Source organism: Equus asinus, chromosome 12, assembly GCF_041296235.1.
Source record: "Equus asinus isolate D_3611 breed Donkey chromosome 12, EquAss-T2T_v2, whole genome shotgun sequence".
Lineage (NCBI taxonomy): Eukaryota > Metazoa > Chordata > Mammalia > Perissodactyla > Equidae > Equus > Equus asinus.
The window spans coordinates 28,684,728-28,705,558 of record NC_091801.1 but is presented as its reverse complement, the minus strand read 5'-3'; the positions used below and the strand labels follow the sequence as shown (position 1 = coordinate 28,705,558).

General features: G+C 36.4%; 1 protein-coding gene across 18 annotated transcripts in view; it reads left to right on the top strand.

Annotated features, from left to right (window-relative positions):
• Positions 1 to 20,831, top strand: part of RP1 (RP1 axonemal microtubule associated) — a 449,795-nt gene that overhangs the window by 280,474 nt on the left and 148,490 nt on the right. For all 18 annotated transcript variants that reach the window (XM_070481272.1, XM_070481271.1, XM_070481268.1 and 15 more), the window contains 2 exons: positions 8,973 to 9,150; positions 20,380 to 20,511. In XM_070481272.1, the coding sequence (XP_070337373.1) occupies positions 8,973 to 9,150; positions 20,380 to 20,511 (310 nt within the window). The remainder of the gene's footprint in view (positions 1 to 8,972; positions 9,151 to 20,379; positions 20,512 to 20,831) is intronic.

Sequence of the window (20,831 nt, the reverse complement as noted above, 5' to 3'; positions counted from 1 at the left end):
AAACTGGAAGTCTAAATCATGTTTTACTTAATCAAAAAATGTTAATAAAATTCTGAGATAAATTTTTTTTGTTTGAATTTTCTAGAAAATCATCTAGCATTTCACTGTTACCGTAGACCATAGTGTATGGATTAATTTTGATCTTTGCCACATGAAAGAGGCTTAAGGAATATACAAAGGGGCTTGAGGATAGAAATGAAGATTTTCACCCCCTCAGGAGCAAAGAGGCTTGAAGAGAGGAATAAATCACTGAGTGATTCATCCTGAAAAAGAGAAGGCTGATGAGTGGCATTAATAATACTCCAGCATAGAATGTATGTCACTAGGATTTGAGCATCATGGTGGAGAGATTTTTTGGTTTGTTTGTTAAAATCTCCCAGACTCTTCAACAAGGCCTGACATTTGGTAGATGCTCAACAAATATGGAATGAATGAGAAGATAAAATATTACTTGGTGATGGTGACTAGGAGGTGTCCTTCTGCAAAGAAGCCAGATAGAGGGAAATGGGCATTAGATGTTGTTTTAGCTTATACTGGTGTGAGCATGCATCAGATATTCCAACATGGCTTTGTCCAGTTGGTATTTGTTGTTAATGTGTAGGAGGACACACAAAGTATATGACCCTTTTGCATCCAAACCCCACTATTTTATTTTCCATTTCCATTTCATTCATCAGTTTATATTTTGATTAAGGATTAATCAGAGATTTTTTTTAAGGAAAGAAGGAAAGAGGAAATAAAGGAAACTCTAAAGGTTTATTGTTTTATTGTTTTTTTTTAAGATTGGCACCTGAGCTAACATCTATTGCCAATCTTTTTTTTTTTCTTCCCAAAGTGCCCCAGTACATAGTTGTATATTCTAGCTGTAGGTCCTCCTCGTTGTGCTATGCAGGGCACCGCCTCAGCTTGGCCTGATAGGTGGGGCCACGTCCACGCCCAGGACTTGAACCAGTGAAACCCTGGGCCGCTGAAGTGGAGCATGCGAACCTAACCACTTGGCCATGGGGCCGACCACAAGGTTTATTGTTTAAACATTTACTTATATTAAATTTTATTTTCATTATTTTCACTAATGGAAGGTTAAAAACTGGTGGCTAGTTCACGCACTCAGCTTCAGTGGCCTGGGGTTCACATGTTCGGATCCTGGGTGCAGACCTAGCCCTGCTTGTCGGGCCATGCTGAGGTGGCGTCCCACATAAAGTAGAGGAAGAGTGGCACAGATGTTAGCTCAGAGCCAATCTTCCTCACACACACACACACAGAAAAACTGATAGCATTCCTCAGGTGCTTACAGTCTATTGGAGGAAAAAAATATGCACACATCAGTGATCTAGAGAACAATAGCCAATTGTTAATCCAATTCAAGTTATGATTTAATGCTTATGTGAGGGCTTGGGAAAGACAGATTGATTTGAGCAGGTGAGTCAGGAGAAGTTTCTTTCATAGGGGAAGGAAAATGTCTTTTTCTTCCATCCTTCTGAATTCTCAACTGAGGCCCCTATAACAAAGGACAGATTAACAAGAGAAAAGCATACAAATTTGTTTAATATAAGTTTTACATGACACAGGAGCCTTCATAAGGAAATAAAGACTTGAGGGAGTGCTTAAACCTGGACATTTTTTGCTAGGTTTGGTGAAAAGTGAGAAGTTGTAGAAACATGTGATAGGACCAAAAAAGAGTATGAGCGAAGTGTCTTAAACTGAGGGAAACAGCAAGGCCTGCTCACTCAGATTCCTCTCAGCATCCCTCTGTTTTCAGAGATAAGGATGCTTCTTTCCTGCTGGTATGGGGAGGGGACCTCTCACATGAGGGTCTTATGACCTGCTTCAGAGGAAGATCAGAAAATCCTTCCTGCACCTTCTGTTTTACAGATTCCTTCATCTTGAAATATTCAATATACTAAGGTGCCATATTTTTGGAGTACTGTGTCCTGAACCCCATCACCTGGAATGGCAAATTTTAGATGGAATAATCTAATTTTTCATTATCAAAAAAAGAGAAGGGAAGACATTACATGAACAAATTATGAGGTTGGAAATTAGCAAAAAGTGAACTTCTTTTTTAGAGTTAACAAACATTTATTGAGTTTCTACTGAAAGGAAGAAAGTGTGCCCATTGTTAGTGCTACAGTAGATATATTCAGACATGCCCCCTGCCCTCAGGGAACTTGCAATCTAGAAGGGGAAAAAAAGAATGTAAACAGATAATTACATTAGTCTGAAAGTACATTGACAGAGGTTAGGTACAAAGTTCAGCATTGATAAGGAAAGAGATATGTCAGGGAAAGAGTTTTCAATTGTGTGAGTCATGGGCAGTTGCTTGAGGTCTTTAATGTAAATTGACATCCCTTTTTTTTTGCCGTGGAAAGATTTTACCTGAGGTAAGATCTGTTACCATTCTTCCTATTTTTCCTTTTTTTCCCTCCCCAAAGTCCCAGAGCATAGTTGTATTTTCTAGTTGTAAGTCCTCCTAGTTCTTCTATGTGAGTCACCACCACAGCATGGCTACTGACAGACAAGTGGTGTGGTTTCGCACCTGGGAATGGAACCCAGGCCACCGAAACAGAGTGTGCCAAATTTAACTACTAGGCCATCAGGGCTGGCTGAAGATGACATCTGTTTTTAGTAGGATATCTGTTTCAAGTTTGGGGAGATAGTAGACTGGTAAGATAAATCCGGCCTCTATATTGAAGACCAGGTAGTTTATGGAGAACCTAAAGTTTGCAAGAATAACTATGAGAATACTATAACAAAACACAGTTTGACTCAAAAGCGCACGGTTTGCCTAAAGTACACTAGTAGTTCTAGCATGTTCCAGTATGCTTAGCTCAGTTGATTGATTTTTTTGCAGCCAAAATGATGCTTACATATCTTGGTTTCTATCTAGTTCAAAGGTTAGTTCCTTACAGGTCAATAATAAGTCAGGGTTTCTTTTATTTTTTTTCTTTTCCTTCATCCTTGGTTGATACCTGGGTGTAAAATCTTGAAAAACAAGTCATGAGAAACAGCCACTGGACATATATTCTTCTTCAGGCCCACACTGGGTCTGCTGCAGTGTGTCTGATTTGGTTTGTCCCTGGACATCTCGATCTGATATAATTTCAAATGAGGCTGATATTGTAGCCTGAACATTTTGGGTAATGTTGAGCTTTAGATGCCTACCTAGCCTTTGTGTCTCAAAGTTTCCAACTCTGTGTCCAACTTGTAGCAAGTCCAGCCCTCTCCCAGGTCACTAGTTTTCTCAGTGCTTGAGCCTACCGCTGGGGCATGGGATAACTTCTGGATCCCCTGATGTCTTTATGTGGGTTATGGAGAAGCTAGGACGCTATATCAGTGTCATCTGCTCAGACTCCTCCCTTAGACATTTCTAATTCATCTTCTTGATGGCCCCATATTGTTCAGTACTATGCTGAATACTAGGATGCTATAAGGGAAATATTAAAATTTCTCAGAATAGCCCCTCAGTTTTTGAGATTCTCCCCTACAATATACATGAATGTTTCACTGCCCCTTAGTTTTCTGCTACACCAAGAATCAGCTTCAAGTGGGGTTTTAAAAAGGACATCCCGTCTCTCTTCCAGACCATTTACCCCAGGCCTCTCCTCTCAACACCAGATGGATTTATCTTCTTCCTGTGGGGTAGAAATTTCCTCTGTGTCATATATGGTATCTACCTTTTCAGGGCTTTATCATTGAAACTCTATGGTGTCCAGTCCTCCAGGCTCAGCTCTAAGTATATAAAGTCCAGTTCTGGAATTTCTTTTGGTAACCATTTTCTCTCACAATAAAGCTTGTTTTTGCAAAGGAAAAACACCTCCCTTCTGATTTCTTATTTGACATAGCTTTCTTAAAACTCTTCTATTTGGAAACTTCTATTTGAGCAAAGATTTATTTGTTCTAGGCTAGATTCTACTTACCCAAGACATAATGATTACTATTGATCCAGTAGGTTGGAGAGTCTTGTAACAATTAGCAGTGACAATATATTGGTTTAAGAATCCAAAAATATGATCCTCACTTCAGCTGGTGGTTGTAGTGATCTAGGCAAAAGGTGATGTGGGACTGAGATTTGGGAAGTAACAACTAAATTGAAGAGTTTGTCAAATTTGATAGATATTGTTGTGGAGTAGTCAGTGGGTCTTAATGGCTAATTAAATATTGGTGGTGAAAATAAAAAGAAAAACTCTCAGCAAACTAGGAATAGAGAACAACTTTCTCAACTTGATAAAGAATATCTACAAAATCTTGGGGCCAGCCTGGTGGTGCACCAGTTAAGTGTGCACATTCTGCTGCTGTGGCAGCCCGGGATTCACTGGTTTGGATCTCGGGTGCAGACATGGCACCGCTTGGCAAGCCATGCTGTGGTAGGTGTCCCACATAGAAAGTAGAGGAAGATGGGCATGGATGTTAACTCAGGGCCAGTCTTCCTCAGCAAAAACAGTAGTATTGGCAGCAGATGTTAGCTCAGGGCTAATCTTCCTCAAAAAAAAAAAAAACAATATCTACAAAGTCTTATAGCTAATACCATACTTACTGGTGAGAAACTGGATGCTTTTGCACTGAAATCAGGAACAAGGCAAGGATGTTCACTCTCACTGCTCCTATTCAAGATTGTATTGGAAGTCCTAGCTAAAGCAATACGATAAGACAAGGAAACAGACTTTATACAGATTGCAAGGAAGAAATAAAACTATCTTTGTTCACAGATGACTTTATTGTTTATGTAAAAAAATCCAAAGAATCAACACCAAAAAAACCCTAGAACTGATAACTGATTATAACAAACCTGCGGTATACAAGATTAACACACAAAAGTTGCTTTCTTATATACTAGCAATGAACAATTGGATTTTGAAATTAAAACCACAACACCAATTACATTAGCACACAAAAAAATACTTAGGTATAAATCTCACAAAATATAGACAGGATCTATATGTGGACAACTATAAAACTCTGATGAAAAATATCAAAGAAACTAAATAAATGGACAAATATTCTGTGTTCATGGATTGGAAGACTTAGTGTTGTTGGCAGTCCTTCCCAACTTGATCTGTAGATTCTCACAATCCCAATCAACATCTCAACAAGCTATTTTGTGGATAGCAACAAACTGATTCTGAAGTTTATATGGAGAGGAAAAAGACCCAGAATAGCCAACACAATGAAGAAGAATAAAGTTTAAGAACTGACACTACTCAACCTCAAGACTTACTATAAAGCTACAGTAATCAAGACAGTGTGGTATTGGTAAAAGAGTAGACAGATCAATGGAACAGAATAGAGAGCCCAGAAATAGAACCACATAAATATAGTCAACTTATCTTTGATAAAGGAACAAGTGCAATCCAATAGAGAAAGGATAGGCTTTTCAACAAATGATGCTGGAACAATTGGATATCCATATGTAAAAAACTGAATCTAGACACAGACCTTACACTTTTCACAAAATTGAACTTGTACATGAATGTTTATTGCAGCTTTAGTCATAATTAACAAAAACTGGAAGCAACCAAGATGTCCTTCAATAGGTGAATGGATAAATATTCCATCTGTACAATGGAATATTCTTTAACACTAAAAATAAATTAACCATCAAGCCATGAAAAGACATTGAGAAAACTTAAATACATATTGCTAGGTGTAATATACCAGTATAAAAAGGCTACAAATTATGTTTCTAATTATATGACATTCTGGAAAATGCTAAACTATAGAGACAGTATAATGATCAGTGCGTTCTAAGGGTTGAGGGGAGGGTAGAACGGATGAATAGGTGAAGCATAGGCAATCTTTAGGGCAGAAAAATTAATCCTGTATACTACTATAATGGTGGATACTGGGCATTATGCATTTATCAAAATTTATAGAACTGTATAGCACGAGTGAAACTTAATGTAGGCAAATTAAAAAAAAATCATTCAAGAGGTTTAGAAATCCCAAGAAGGAATGCAGACTATGACAAGAGAATTTAACTATTAAAAATGTGTGAAACAAATTCTATGAAGGGGATTTGGGGAAGAAATCCTGACCTAAGTATCTTTGGAAATGAATGGAGTCAGTAAGACTAAAAGCAAAAGGTAACTGCATGTAAGCACTGTACTCTAGTGATAAAGTTGTATCCCATGGGAATATGGGTTAACAATTCTGATACCACTACAAATGTATATTGGAATAGAACAACTATGTAAATGGGTGGCAGATGGTGAGAGCCCGGTTTCTTATTGTAGGAGTCGGAGTTTACAGATAAACAAGGGGAGGAAGCAAGAATGTGTGGTAATCCATTAGAATTGGAGACATCAGTATGAATTCATGTTTAGTGGAATACAAATGCAAATGGTTGCATATAGAAATATTTACAAATAATATATATACATGAGTTAGTATAAACACATATATTTTTCTCTGTTAGGTGAGAGGACCTAGAAGCAACAGCAGCCCAGTAGCAACATGCAGACCTAGTGCCCACATCTTGGTTTCTAATAACATTCTCCAATAAAAGGAACTAGGGCTTCTTGGAAAAGTGGCTGATCCTAGGTCTAGGGGGCAGGAAACATACAAGGTGAACTTGAAGCATCTTGTAATGCCAGGAAGTAAAGAAGTATTCAAAAACAGCCAACACAAACTTACTTATGGGAATATGTCAGAGGGACCTGGATGCCAACTGAAGGATCTCCCAGTGGCCAAAACTGAAACAATTTGAGCAACAAAGTAAATAAAGCAGTATTGGATTATAACCCAAAGGAAAAAGTAAATATTCATGAGTCTATAATGATACACACAAATGAGTAAATAAATGGAGAGAAGAGACAAATTTCCCGTGCAGATGAATTCCAGAAAAATTATGTGAAATATTCTGCCTTCAAGGAGGTGGAGCATAACTTATGCACCTTACGTATGGGCTGCACATAGTGACTTCCTTCCAAAGAGTACAGTATGGAAATGAGGGTAAAAATAGTGACTTTCTAGTAGGGAAATCTGACAAACACTACCTTAGCCATGTGATCAAGGTCAGCATCAATAGAGATAAGTCATGTTGGTAGAATGCACCCTTGATATGATATGATGAAAGCAGCACGTCACCTTTATGGTCTCCCTCCCAATATCTCATAACCCCAGTCTAATCATGAGGAAGAGATCAGAAGTATTCTAGTGGGGCATCCTACAAAATACCTTACCAGTATGCCTCAAAACTGTCAGGGTCATCAAAAACAAGGAAAGTCTGAGAAACCGCCACCGCCAAGAGGATTCTAAAGAGACATGAGGACTACAGGTAATGTATCCTGGATGGAATCCTGGACAGTAAAAGGATATTAGGTAAAAATTAAGGAAATTTCAATAAAGTATTAGTAATGGATCAGCATTGGCCTTAATTGTAACAAATGTATCATACTAATGTAATGTTAATAATAGGAGAAACTGGGTGTGAGTATATGGGAACTCTGTACTATCTCAGTTTTTCTGTAAGTCTAAAACTATTCTAAAAAATAGAATCTATTTGAAAAAATAATAATAATAAAAGGGAGCTTCAAGGCTACATACTCGAAGAACAGGAGAGAACTGAGATTCTGTTGATCATTGTTAGAAATCTGCAAAGGGGTGCATACTGATAGGGTAGATGAGTTTTTTCTTTTGTAAAGGTATTAGAGAGTCATTCAAGAAATTTCCTGAAGACAATTTGAGATCTGTCCATATCACTTTTCTGGTTAAAATGCTTCAGTGGCTCCCATGGGCTAAAATAAGGCTTAGACTCCCTATGTTGCATACAAACTGATCCTGCATTTCTGGATTCACTTCCTTCTCTCTGTCCAGCAACATCAGGAAGCTTGTTCATCCACACACTGTGCTGCCTGCTGCCTCTTAGCCTTGGTTCATGCTGCCCCTTTGCCTGAAATTCCCTACCTTCCATCCCTCACTTTCCTCTACTTAGCTGAGTTGTTATTTAACACTTCTCAGCTTCACCTTCCTCAGGAAGCCCTTCCTATTTTCCTGAGTTTAGTGCTTTTTTTCCTCCCCAAATCCAAGGAGTCCATCTCTATGCTATTTGCTTTACATATTATATTGTTATTATTTGTATGTGTGGTTGTGTCCTCTACTTGGCCGTGAACAAATCAAAGCCAAATTTTTATTGTATCCATACCACGAACAGAAGATAGGAGTTGCTTAATTCATATTTATATTATGAGAAAGAAACAGACAACACACATAGTTCTTACCTATAGGCAGCTCACATTTGAGGGTAGAGATCAAATTATAATCATCTTTTATAAATAATAGCTGCTATTGGAAATTTTAATTCATTCTCACAAAATTTGTTTTCTATAACTCCTCAATCTCATAAGAAAACTTTTTAAAGCAATATAGGTGAAAAATGTGAAATATTTTCTAATAAGAGATTATAAATGCCTTAAAAAAAGAAGTTATTTTGATGCTCTGAAAGGTATGTTGATCAGTCCTAGGCATCTAATTCTCGAATGTTTTGCTATACAGTCTTTGAGTAATTTATGTGAACTGTATTTACTGGTGAAAATTCAATCCAGAACATGTGGAATAGCACAGAAAATTGATATATATTTGTACCTATGATAAGAATTGCCCTCTTTTCCGTCATTATTTTAGAGTAATTTCCCAAAGGAAGATTTCACATTTTAGTATTATCTATTCATTGATAGAGATAGGCAACTCTGAAATGAAATATAGCATACATTGCACTCTCCTTAAGTTGAAGTTCTTCTGTGATTCAGAGCCCTTCATCTGGGGCATACACCCTTGCCTCAGCCAATTACGTGGTCTCTGTTTCTGGATCGTATGAAATGGGGTCAAGCACATGGTGCAATTTATGCAAAAAGGTTCTAGAATTGTCATGAGGCTTTGAAAATGAAGCAAAATAATATTCTTGTGAAATGACTGGTTTTAAATTCTGCCCTTCAGTGTTTGCTCATATTTATGAAATCATGTTATGTTGATCTTAGGGTACAGGAGATATTGACTGTCATTTTAAAATTAAGAAGAACTTGGAAAATGCATCTATAAGCCTGGAATCTGTGAAGAACCCAGGATTGTTTGTTGGACTTCAGTCAGATGGACAGGCAAAACCAGTTATTTATACCAAGAATGGAAGTGTTTTCTTCTATCCACAAGTTATCAAATGTATGTTTACTCTGAAATACTTCCATTATCATTTGTTTTTTGATGGTTTGTGTACAGTGTCTGATAATTTGATCACATTTTTACTCAGCAAATCTCTGCTGTTAGACTTTTTTGTCACTGTTATTCTAGAAGCAGTAAGACAAAACAAAATGAAGATCACTTACCTTAAATTCTCAGATATTTAATGTTGGTTATAGAGTTTTTTCCACATTAAACTCCTTTCAAGTTTTTGAAATTGGGTATGTGTGTTCATGTTTGTATGTGTGCGTGCACACGTGTATTTTGTTATTTAAGGGTATCTCCATATACACTAAGAGGAGATGGGGCTGTTAAAAACATTCTCAGCTTCATTGCTATTAATTTTTAATGTCACAGTATAAAATGAGGTAGAAAAAAGATCAACACAATGAAATTTGAATTAAAAATAGGGTTTGGAAAAAAAGTCTAAGGATAGGACAGAAATGTGAATATTTTGAAACTGATTTCTCATATCTTAAGTTCAGGTTCTCTAGCAAATTGAAATGAGGATCTGAGGACTTTATTTAAACAGTCTAAGCTTAGAATGTATTTACTTGAATACAGAGGCTAATGAGATACTCTATTGTGTTCTTAAATTATCTCAAAATTTAGTTTGCTATCTAATTTTGCCTGATGTAGTCCCATGGATTGTGGCTTAATTAAAATTTAGATGATTTTCTTAGTGAGTGTCTTATTTAACTTGCCTTTTCTTATCAAAGTCTACCTATACTTTATATGGCTATATAAATACTTGGATATTATATAGATATATATGTATATCCTATCTGTAGGGTATTTTATATATAATAATGGATAGATATATAAAATATTCTACAGAAGATAATTTAAAATAAGAACATAAAGAGCTTGATTTAACATGATGGTATATCTGGCCCTGTTCTTTGTGTTATCTGCATCAGTTCCTTTTCAGTCTTTAGTTGCCATATTTAAAAATTTTGCAAATTGTTGGGCTTGTACACCTTAACTTACTGCTGTCTGTACCAGCACTCCCCCCACCCTCTGTTTTTCCACAAGCTGGCACAGAGTGGTACTCCTACTCAACAAAATGGGTATGCCGTGTGTCTCCGGAGCTCTGAAGGGAACCAGATCACTTGAGAGGAAGCAGAAAGATAAGCGTGGAATAGAAGAAAAAGCAAGGAGAGACAGCTAGCAGGGGACAGCAACCATGCTGGAAGAGCACAGGAAGAAAGGAGAAATAATACAAAGGAAGGGCTAGTGAAGAAAAGATGAGAAAGAAGAGAGAGCAACAATTAGAAAAGGAGAGGAGGAATAGAAGAAAAAATAATTTGTGGCAATATGTAAGAGAGAGAGAACAAAAGTCATGTTTGACAACCTAGAATATCAGTATCAATAGAATCGATAGATATGAAGTCATTCTTTTTTACAGGCTCTACCATTTAGTTCTATTACTAGAGCATAGAGGTTTGCGTTTTCTTCTCTATTTGTCAGCTGTATGGTCCTAGTTTAGCTAACTAACTTCAAAGCTCTGGTTTCTGTGTCTGTGTAACTGACATAACAGGAGTACCTTCCCCCTCTACCCAGTAGAACTGTTGGGGATCAAGCAAATATACGTATATGAAAGCTCTTGTGTTAGTAATAACGGCTAACATTTGTGGGCAGTTATTTTATGCCAGACACTGAAAAGCAGGGGTTATATCATTTAATCTTACTTTGAAAAGTAGGTCTATCATTTTTTATTGTCTTTTGAAACCATACTCTTATTACTTGATAATGTTTTTGAAAAAAGAATTGAGTACCCTCAGCAATTGTGAGTTAACTTTAAAAGCTTATAGTCCATAGGGCTAGGGCTGATTCTTCTGATGATATATTGATTAAACCGGTGATAGGCATCTGTAGTCTGTTTATATAATTTATTTTTTCTTTTCTTTTTTTAATACAAATAGTACATGCATTTGTGCAAAATTTTGAAAATAGGTAGCAGTTTATCCATAGATAAAAACTATTTACATTTTGATGTATATCTTTTAATGACTTTTTTCTGTGAAAGTATGTATTGTATATATTTATCTACCTTTTTCTCTAAATATACTAAAAGTATATTTTCAAACAAAAAATGAGGCTTAAGTCTTGTGTCTATGTGTGAAACAAGTTTGTGTATATATGTGAAACAATTTTGTGTGTTCTATTATTTAAAAAAATAAATTATTTTCATCAATAGACATAAATTTACACCATATTTTCAAATGAGTTGCATTGATGCATTTACCACAAATTATTTAACCAATCCCCTGATGTTGGATATTTTATTGTTTAATTTTTTGTTACTATGAACAGTGTTGGGATGATCATTCATGTATATACATATTTTTGCACTTGTATGAAATTTTTTCTTAGCATAAATTACCAGAAGTGGAATTGTTCACTCAATTCTTAAATCTGAATGTCCCATAGTGATTCTAGCAGTCTCAGAGATAAAAAGTGCAGTTTGGGCACTAGTTGTCCATCCTGTGGGGGATTGATTGCCTAGAGGTTCCTGTTTGTCCTGGTTGCACAGAGACTTTCTCTTGCCCTGACTTTGAGCTATCAGGTATCATGCTTAGATCTTACAGGTTAGCCTTATGATTAGATGCAAATTCCTGTGATCAACAAGCTCTTACTATTTGGATTAACCCATGAGGATAATCATGGAATTTCATCTGTTAGTTGGATTAACCTTTATGAAAGTTCTAGTGGATACTAGACATTCATTGCAGGTATCTCTTTTCACTTAACAACAATGAATGGGAGGATTTTCAAACATACTATAAAGCTATAGACCTCAGGTATAGAAAGATTATTTTTCCTCAAGGACTTTCCAAAGAATTCTAGACTTTCAAATTAAAAGGAAACTTAAAATTCTTATAATCATACCATCTCAGTCATGATGATTTTCAATTTGTAAAGGTGACTACAGCACTGCTTTGTATTGATGTGATGTTTTAGCCCAATACATTATGTGTAGCTCATTATATATTTTGTCATCGTATGGGAATTCAAGAACCTAGATAGAGTCATGGACAAGGGAGGGGTAAAATTCTCTCTTTTATGGGTTCAGTAGGAAGAAGCAATTAATAGACTTAAAGGAAGAGAGCCCATTTTATAGGACGTGGTATAAATATTATATATGGAGACATTTGTTGACATGGCCTTCAGGCAAGAATCTTTGGAACATTACTATAAGTTAGCTGACCTTTGTGGCCTTGGATGACATTTTCAAGGTTTGGGCTGTCTTGAGGTAGTGTGTTCTGTATGTTACCTGTTAGTATTCTCAGAATTGGGAAAAACTGATAATGAATGTTTACAAAGTAGTTCTCTCTCTAATGTTGTGGACACCTGGATTGACCAAGAAGTTCTCGTTGATTTGGGGAATCTCACTACCAGTATCATAAATGTCAATGTTTGTACAGAAATAGACTGTTTTAAGAAATGTTAACCCTAAAGATGTCATTTCTAACTATACTGAGTCAACTTCCTGTTTTAATAAGGGCAAGAATGCTGGTAACATTGCTTTGGAAATTTTATTATAACATAGTGAATCCTAGGAATTCTGAGGAATGGTGTGGAAACACCAACATTTCTTCAAAATAGTTTCTAGTAATACTTTTCCATTTTCACAAGATGAGAACTACAGTGTTGAAGAAATCCGTATGTTGAACATGAGCCCTTTGGCTTTCACATCAAGTTTGTGTTTTCCCCACCTAGGACTGTAATGAAAAGCATACCTTTAGAATCAGTTGCTACAATTTCTCTAAGGGATTTATTTTGATTCTAATTAATCATTAGACTGCACACTTCAACAAAGGAAGCACAAACTATGGCTGCTGTACAGAGGCTTTTGTTTGCTGTATTGGTGTGCACCATTGGAAATTCTGTTTTGTGTAGATATTTATCTTCACTTTTACCTACATTTTTCCTTACTTTTCTAGGTAATGCTGAATTTCCTGCCAGATCAGGCAAACAAAGGTGTAACAAAAAATTTAGAGAAGAAGGATGTGAGATAATAGCAAATATGTATATTGGTGTCTGTCCCCCAGTTGCTGGTACAGAGCTCCAAAACCCTTGTGAATTCCTAAGTGATAAGAGCACTAGGACCATCTTTTGTTCTAATGAGGCAACTATGGGTGGGCTCATGAATGGCTCCTGGATGGGCACTAGCCATCAGAAGGACCAATGACTAGAAGCTTGGAATTTTCAGTCCCACCCCCATCCTTTAGAGAGGGGAGAGAGGCTGGAAATGGAGTTAATAACTGATTGTGCCTACTTGAGGAGGCCTCCATAAAACCCTAGTAGTATGGGATTTGGGGAGCTTCCACGTCAGTGAACATATCTACACTGGAAGGGTGATGCACCCCAGCTCCATGGGGAGACAAAAGCTCCTATGCTTGGGACCCTCCCGGACCTTGCCCTATGTATCTCTTCATCTGGCTGTTCATCTGTATCCTTTGTCATATCCTTTAATAAACTGGAAAATATAAGTAAGTGTTTCCCTGAATTCTGTGAGCTGCCCTAGCAAATTAACTAAACCCAAAGAGAGGGTCATGGGAACCTCTGATTTATAACTCATCAGTCAGAATGACAGTTAACAACCTGGACTTGTGATTGGCATCTGAAGTGGGGGACAGTCTCATGGGATGGAACCCTTAACCTGTGGGATCTAATGCTGTCTCCAGGTGGATAGTATCAGAGTTGAGTCAAATTGCAGGACTCTTAGCTGGTGTTGCACACTTGTTTGGTGTGGAAAAAGACCCACACATTTAATTACCAGAAGGGTCAGAAGTGTTGTGTTCGTGTGAAAGCAAAGGAAACACACAGGAGGAAAGATTAGGGTTTTTTTTACTAACACATAAAAATGTCTTGGTAAAATGGAATTTGCCTTTGAGCTATCTAAACTTGCTGCCAATTCCCATCCAAAACTTTCCATTTTAAGGTATGTGAAATTCTTGAACCAGATATTGAGCAGAGAATTACCAGATTTTTGGGTCCAGTTATTTCTCATAACAATGAAGAACAAGCCACCAAAATGGATTTTCAGTAAGTTTGGAGAACAAATCTGATGTTCAGTTGATAGAATATAGCTCAACCCATTTTGAAGCTCAGTCTGATAGCATTGACCTCTTGATGACTAGCATGGAAGTCAGATGCTCCCCTGAAGTCCTTTCTGTCTACTAAGTTAGAAGTTATCTTTTGGCATTTTGGGGGGCCTCTCTGACCATAGAATACCAAATGGTAACATTTGTTCCCATCAGATCCTAGGATGCAACACAGTGCCTGATTCAGAGTAGGTTGTTGAATGAATGAATGGTGTAGCATAAGGTGAGTGAGAGTTCATATCAGGAATGTTGGGTTTTATTTTCATATGCTAGCAGTATGTTCCTAATTAAGTTAATTAACATCTCTGAACCTCTGTTTTGTCATCTGTAAATGGGAATGATAACATTGTATTACAGTACGAAGTTTCAGTCTGAATCTGTGAACCTTTTGAAATTGTGAGTAAACATATTTTGAGTAAACAAATTGTGTTCAAACGTGCATAAGTGTACATTTGAGATGGGAAGAAGCTCATGATTTTCTTCAGATTTTTAAAGGGATCAATGACTCAGAAAATGATTTTATGAACAGGATTTATTTATTTACAGGATTTTATGAAGATTGACAGGATGTTTATTTAAAAGATTATAGAGTTCCCCAAACCATTTTATCTTTTTTCTTTCTTTCTTTTTTTTTTTTTTGCTGAGGAAGGTTCATCCTGAGCTAACATCCATGCCAATTATCCTATTTTTCAGTATGTGGACAGCCAGCACAGCATGGCTGCTAACAGCAGTGTTGGTTCATGCCCAGGAACTGAACCCTGGCCGCCGAAGCAGAGTGCGCTGAACCTATTTACCAGGCAACCAAGCCTGGCCCATCATTTTATCATTTTTAGAATTTTTTCTAACTAGATTATCTATATGCAATAGATTGAACCTAACCCCCCAAAAAATCCCCTTGAAACTGTTGAAAGTTTTGAGTTGTTTGTATTTCAATACGTACAGAGATCGAGCAGCCCAACTCCATGGCTTTTTTTTTTTTTTTTTTTACAGCATTAGCTTTTCGTCGTAGTTTTCAAGAAGGCAGAGTTGAAGTTGTCAGGCACCCTTAGCAGTAAAGGGACTTGGATAGGAGAAGAGATAGTGGTAGGAAGAGAATAGTAAGGTTCAAGAGACTCCAGTGGAGACCTTTCTATGGGGAAGGTACCTGTTGTTTCCAAGCACGCATCTCTGAATGTGTGGCCCTGGCCTCCTTAGAAGCACCTGCACCTCATGTAAGTGTCTCCCTATACTTCTTGGTCTGGCAAGGCTCATGATCACATGATGGGCACCTCTCTATCCTGCCTATGATGATGCAGTCCTGTTGACTAGTTTCACGCACCAGGTAGAGGCTTGCAAGTCCATCAGTGTAGAGAGGCAAGGGTGGTATTTCAGCTCTCAGTGTCTGAGAGCCAAACTGCCAGGGTTCACGTCCTGGTTGGCCTCTTGCTAGCTGTGTGCTCTCACAGCACCTGCACCAAATGCCTGTCCTCTATAAAGTGAGGATGAAGAGGACCTTGACTCAATGGTGGTGTGAGGTGACATGAGTTAACCTATCTAAGAGGCATAGAATAGTGCCTTGTACTCAGTAAATGCTATACAAATATTTGTGGTTATAATTATTAAAAACATGAAGAGCGCCTCATGTGAATTTTTTTTCAGCAAGCTTTTAAAAAAGCTTTAGTCTTTTTTTTAGAGCAGGTTAAGATTCACAGAAAAATTGAGGAGAAGATAACAAAGATTTCCCATATACCTCCTGCCCTACGCATGCATAACCTCCTCCATCAACATACCCCATTAGATGGTATGTTTGTTACAATTGATGAATCTAAGTTGACATATCATAATCACTCAAAGTCCGTAGTTAACTTTATGGTTCACTCTTGGTGTTGTACATTCTGTGGAGTTGGACAAGTGTATAATGCCATGTATCTATTATTGTGGTATCTACAGAATATTTTCACTGACTTAAAAATCCTTACATTAATTCATTTTTGAAATCTGAACCCGCCTTGCATAACCTAGGATAAATCTTGTTTGGTCTTGGTGTATTAATCTTTTTATAGATTGTTGGATTCAATTTGCTAATATTTTGTTAAGGATTTTTATGTTTATGTTCGTCAGAGGTATTGGTTTTTAGTTTTATTTTCTTGTGATGTCTTTATCTAGTTTTGGTATTAGGGTAATACTGACCTCATAGAATGAGTAAAGAAGTATTCCCTCTGCCTCTCTGCTCTGAAAGAGATTGTAGCAAATTGGTATAATTTCTCCCTTAAATGTTTGATAGAATTCTCCAGCGAACCATCTGGGCCTGGTGCTTTCTGTTTTGGAAGATTTTTAAGTCTTGATTCAATTTCTTTAATAGATATAGGCCTATTCAGATTGTCTACTTCTTCTTGTGTGAGTTTTGGCAAATTGTGTCTTTCAGGGAATTGTTTCATTGCATCTAGGTTATCAAATTTGTGGGAATAGAGTTGTTTATAGTATTCTTTTATTATGCTTTTAATATGCTTGGGGTCTGTAATGATGCCCTTTCTTTCATTTCTAATGTTAGTAATTTGTGTTTTGTCATTTTTTTCTTAGCCTGAGTAGATGCTTATTGATTTTATTGACCTTTCAAAGAACCAGGTTTTGGTCTCATTGATTTTTCTCTATTGATTTTCTGTTTTCAATTTCATTTGTTTCTGCTCTAGTTCATGATGCTGTATCTTTTACAACTTAAATAGAGTTGATAAATTCCTGGAAAATAAAAGATCCCTCTCATTCCCTCTTTTAATCAGTTTTGACAAATCACTTAACTTCTCTGTGCCTTGGTTTCTTCACCTACAATTTGGTTAGGCTTTGATTTAATTAATTTATTGTATATTGAGAATTTATAATAAAAGTCATTTATATTACTACCATTTAGCTGTGCCAACTAGCTTCTGCAGCAAAACCTCTTCATTCTCTCTTTGATGAATTTACAGTCACAGTACTGTAAACCTTATAGGTAGGAGAAAGTTTGAAGAGGTATGAATGTGCTTACATTATCAGTTATCATAATGAGCCCATGGAGAAGGTTCTTAATGGATTATTTGGAAGTATGGAGGATTTGGAAGTTCTGTTCATTCCCATTGTTCCAGATAATAAGCCCACCCTTATAATTCCATATAATAAGACCACTCTGCTACGTATTATTGAAAGAATATTGGATCAATATAACTTGTAACCTCTCATTAATTTCAGAGTACTATTGCTTTTTTAGAACATCTAGGTAACAGTGAATATATCCAAGTTTTATAAGTATCATAATGAAGACAAATTATGCACAATAATTATGCATAATTATCCTCTTGCTCTAATTCCAGCCTAGTTTGATGGTATTAGCCATCTTCTGTATACAAATCATGAGGCTTGGGGTATTGGTAACCTGAGAAAATGTAAGACTGAAGATATGGTAGAGACGTCACATTTTTATTACAATAAGAGGAGTTTATTTTAGATTCAAGTATTATGGAAGTTTTATTAAAATATGTTTGGAAAATTCATTTTCACTTTATACTAGTCTGCTAAGATCATTCAAGCTTCAAAATCTAAGTGAAATACTATCATATGCCCAATTAATCAGATCCTGAATATGTATATTATGATTTTATTTAGAAAAATATGACAAAATATGTTTCAGATAATAAAATAGACTTCATGGATTTAAAATGTGCTTGCCATGATAACGTGGCATATTGCTATTATGTAAATTTTAGCTTGTTTTACTTTTTAAATAGCTGATATTAAATAAAACAAAAGTTTTTTACTAGTTCACTTTGTAGAGTTGCAGCCTATATGTCTAGTCGATCTTCATAATACTAAATTTTTGTATATAATGAGACAGTAGCTGAAGTGAATAAATTAATCATTCAGTTCCAGCTATATGTGTAATACATATCTTTTGATGGTATTTCCACATAGACAATTCTTGTTCCTTCATCTTCATCACAGATTTTATTTTGTGTTGCGGTTGATAAATGTTCACATTCTTTTTTAAGTTGTTAAAGAGAGACAGAGAGAGCACACTGGTAAAAGACAGTCCAATTAGAAATAGGTGGTGAATGCATTGGAAGGCCATTTGGTACTTGGATTTTGGACCTCCATCTGTGACCCACCTGGCCCAAAGGCAAAGTCGGTAGCCTTCTGTACAGAAGGACAGGAACGTCCTGGATGAGCTTTCCGGAAAATGTCTTACAGGCCCTGAATTTCCTACCAGTAAGGCAACTATTGTGTTTATAAAAAAAGGTTGACATCGGTTTTGAGGATGAGCTGGAATCTTGAGAAGTCGGTGCAGGGAGGGTAGAGAGAGAAGAGATGCTTATTCCCATTTCACAGTTCTCCTTATGCTGCACCTGTTATACAACCCTTTCTATGCTTCTTTATAATTTCTAGACTGGCACTTTAATTGCTTTCTCCTTTGTCCTCCCCAGGCACTCCATGCATGTGTCTGTACAGCATTTATCAATATATACCAGAGGTCATTGTTTATGTGTTCTCCCTCTGGGCTGCAACCCCATCAGTATCAAAGCCATTTCTTACTCATTGACTTATTCTTATGCTTATGGCAATGACTGGAAGAGAGATTATCTTCTCTACGTAAATCCTGGATTTCTATGTTATTTGTAAATAATATAGAACCTTAATTAAACCGTAATAAAATGAACCCTAAATTATATTTAGGAATCTTTTGATTTTTTTCCTCTCCAAGAATTCATTTATCTTCAGTGGACATGTATCTAGTTATTTCTGATCTTCCATTTGATATTTTAAAGTTCCTTTATTAGCCTCAATCTCCAGTGTCTAAGCACTGCATTGTAAATAAACCATATGGAAAGACTTTATGTTTTATAGGGTTTGATGTTTAAAAGCTTATTATTGTCTGAAATTATATCTTATAATACATGAAGGATATAAATGACAACATGATCACGGGCAGTTATTCAGACACCAGTATTGCATAGTCTGTGCCATCACTCCATATGATTAAGTGCTGCTAATTTCCTGTTGGCCATGTTAATGAGGTTGTTATGCCTTCTTATGCTGACATATATTTTATGAGTCATCTTAAATTATTGACTGCAATTGTGGTATTAAGAAGTAGCTGCTATTATTTATTATTATGTAGAATCAGACATCTATATAATTTTTGTTGCTGATGAGGTTTCTAAAATCTGACAGTCATGAGATGAATTACAACCATTTAAAAGTGGCTGTACTACCCAGTGGTGTAGTGGTTAACTTCACGCACTCCGCCTTGGTGGCCCAGAGTTCACAGGTTTGGATCCTGGGCATAGGCCTACACACCACTCATTAAGCCGTGCTGCGGTGGTGACCCACATACAAAATAGAGGAAGATTGGCACAGATGTTAGCTTAATGACAATCTTCCTCTAGCAAAAAGAGGAAGATTGGCAACAGATGTTAGCTCAGGGCCACCCTTCCTCGCCAAAAGAAAAAAAGAAAAAAAAAAGGCCATACTATGCCTAATCCTTAAGAATGAAACACAAACAACTTAAAATTTGAAATCCTAAATACAAATGGCAATCATGAACATATACTGTCAAGTTGGAGTCATTATTCAGTTAGGTTGGAGATATCTATTCCTGAACAAGACGCCAAAACAACTTGCTTCTAAATAAAAGGCAGAAAAATAGCTAATGTTTTCTTCATTTATAGGTATATGTGTATTTCTTTGATTCTCATATTTCGTTAAAGTCACATGAAGTATTGTTTAAATGATGTTTTAGTTATTTCCCCTCTTGATGAAGGCAAAGTACCAGATTATCAAAGGAGTTCCCATTTAGAATCTAAATAAAAAACATCTTGAATAAGTCATTTGATTCATACTCTGGCATTAAATTATTGCTTGGATTTACAAAGCACTGAATAGATTTTATAGGAATACCATTCACGCCCACCCTACTGCTAAGAATAAAAATCATTTTCTGATAACTACGTAAGGCAGAGTAAACCTACCTGACTAGGCGTTGAAAAGGAAACAATAGCAAAACTTAAACTTGAATAACTGAACATATGGTGAGTTTTCTGAGAAGAAACAAGTGATTTTGAGAGGATGGCATCTTTTAAAATCTTAATTTCAGTTGGCAGAGAAGACCCAACGGGTATATCTGCAACACCCAGTAAAGAAGAGGAGAAGATCCGTGGGTCAAAAAAACGGCAAGAAACACCCCCAGAATCTGAGGCCAGAGGTCCCTTACTTTCTTCAACTGCAAGTAAGCAACAACTTCTTTTCTTCTTTTGGTTTGTTTGTCTGCATTGCTTCTTTGTGGCCGCCTCAGGAAGAACACCAAATTATTTTTATAATACAGGTTACATTATGCCACACATACTTGCTTTTAAGCTATCATCTTGCTTTTTTTATGCTTGGTTTTTGTATTCCAAAGAATACGTATATTTTAAAATGTGTTTATTTCTTTATCTCAACTTCAATGTTCATTCCAAAACATGACTTGAAAAGAAGATAGTTTAAATTATGACATTGTATTGGACTGTCACCTGCAAAATATTTAATGAATAACAGCAGATTCTCGCC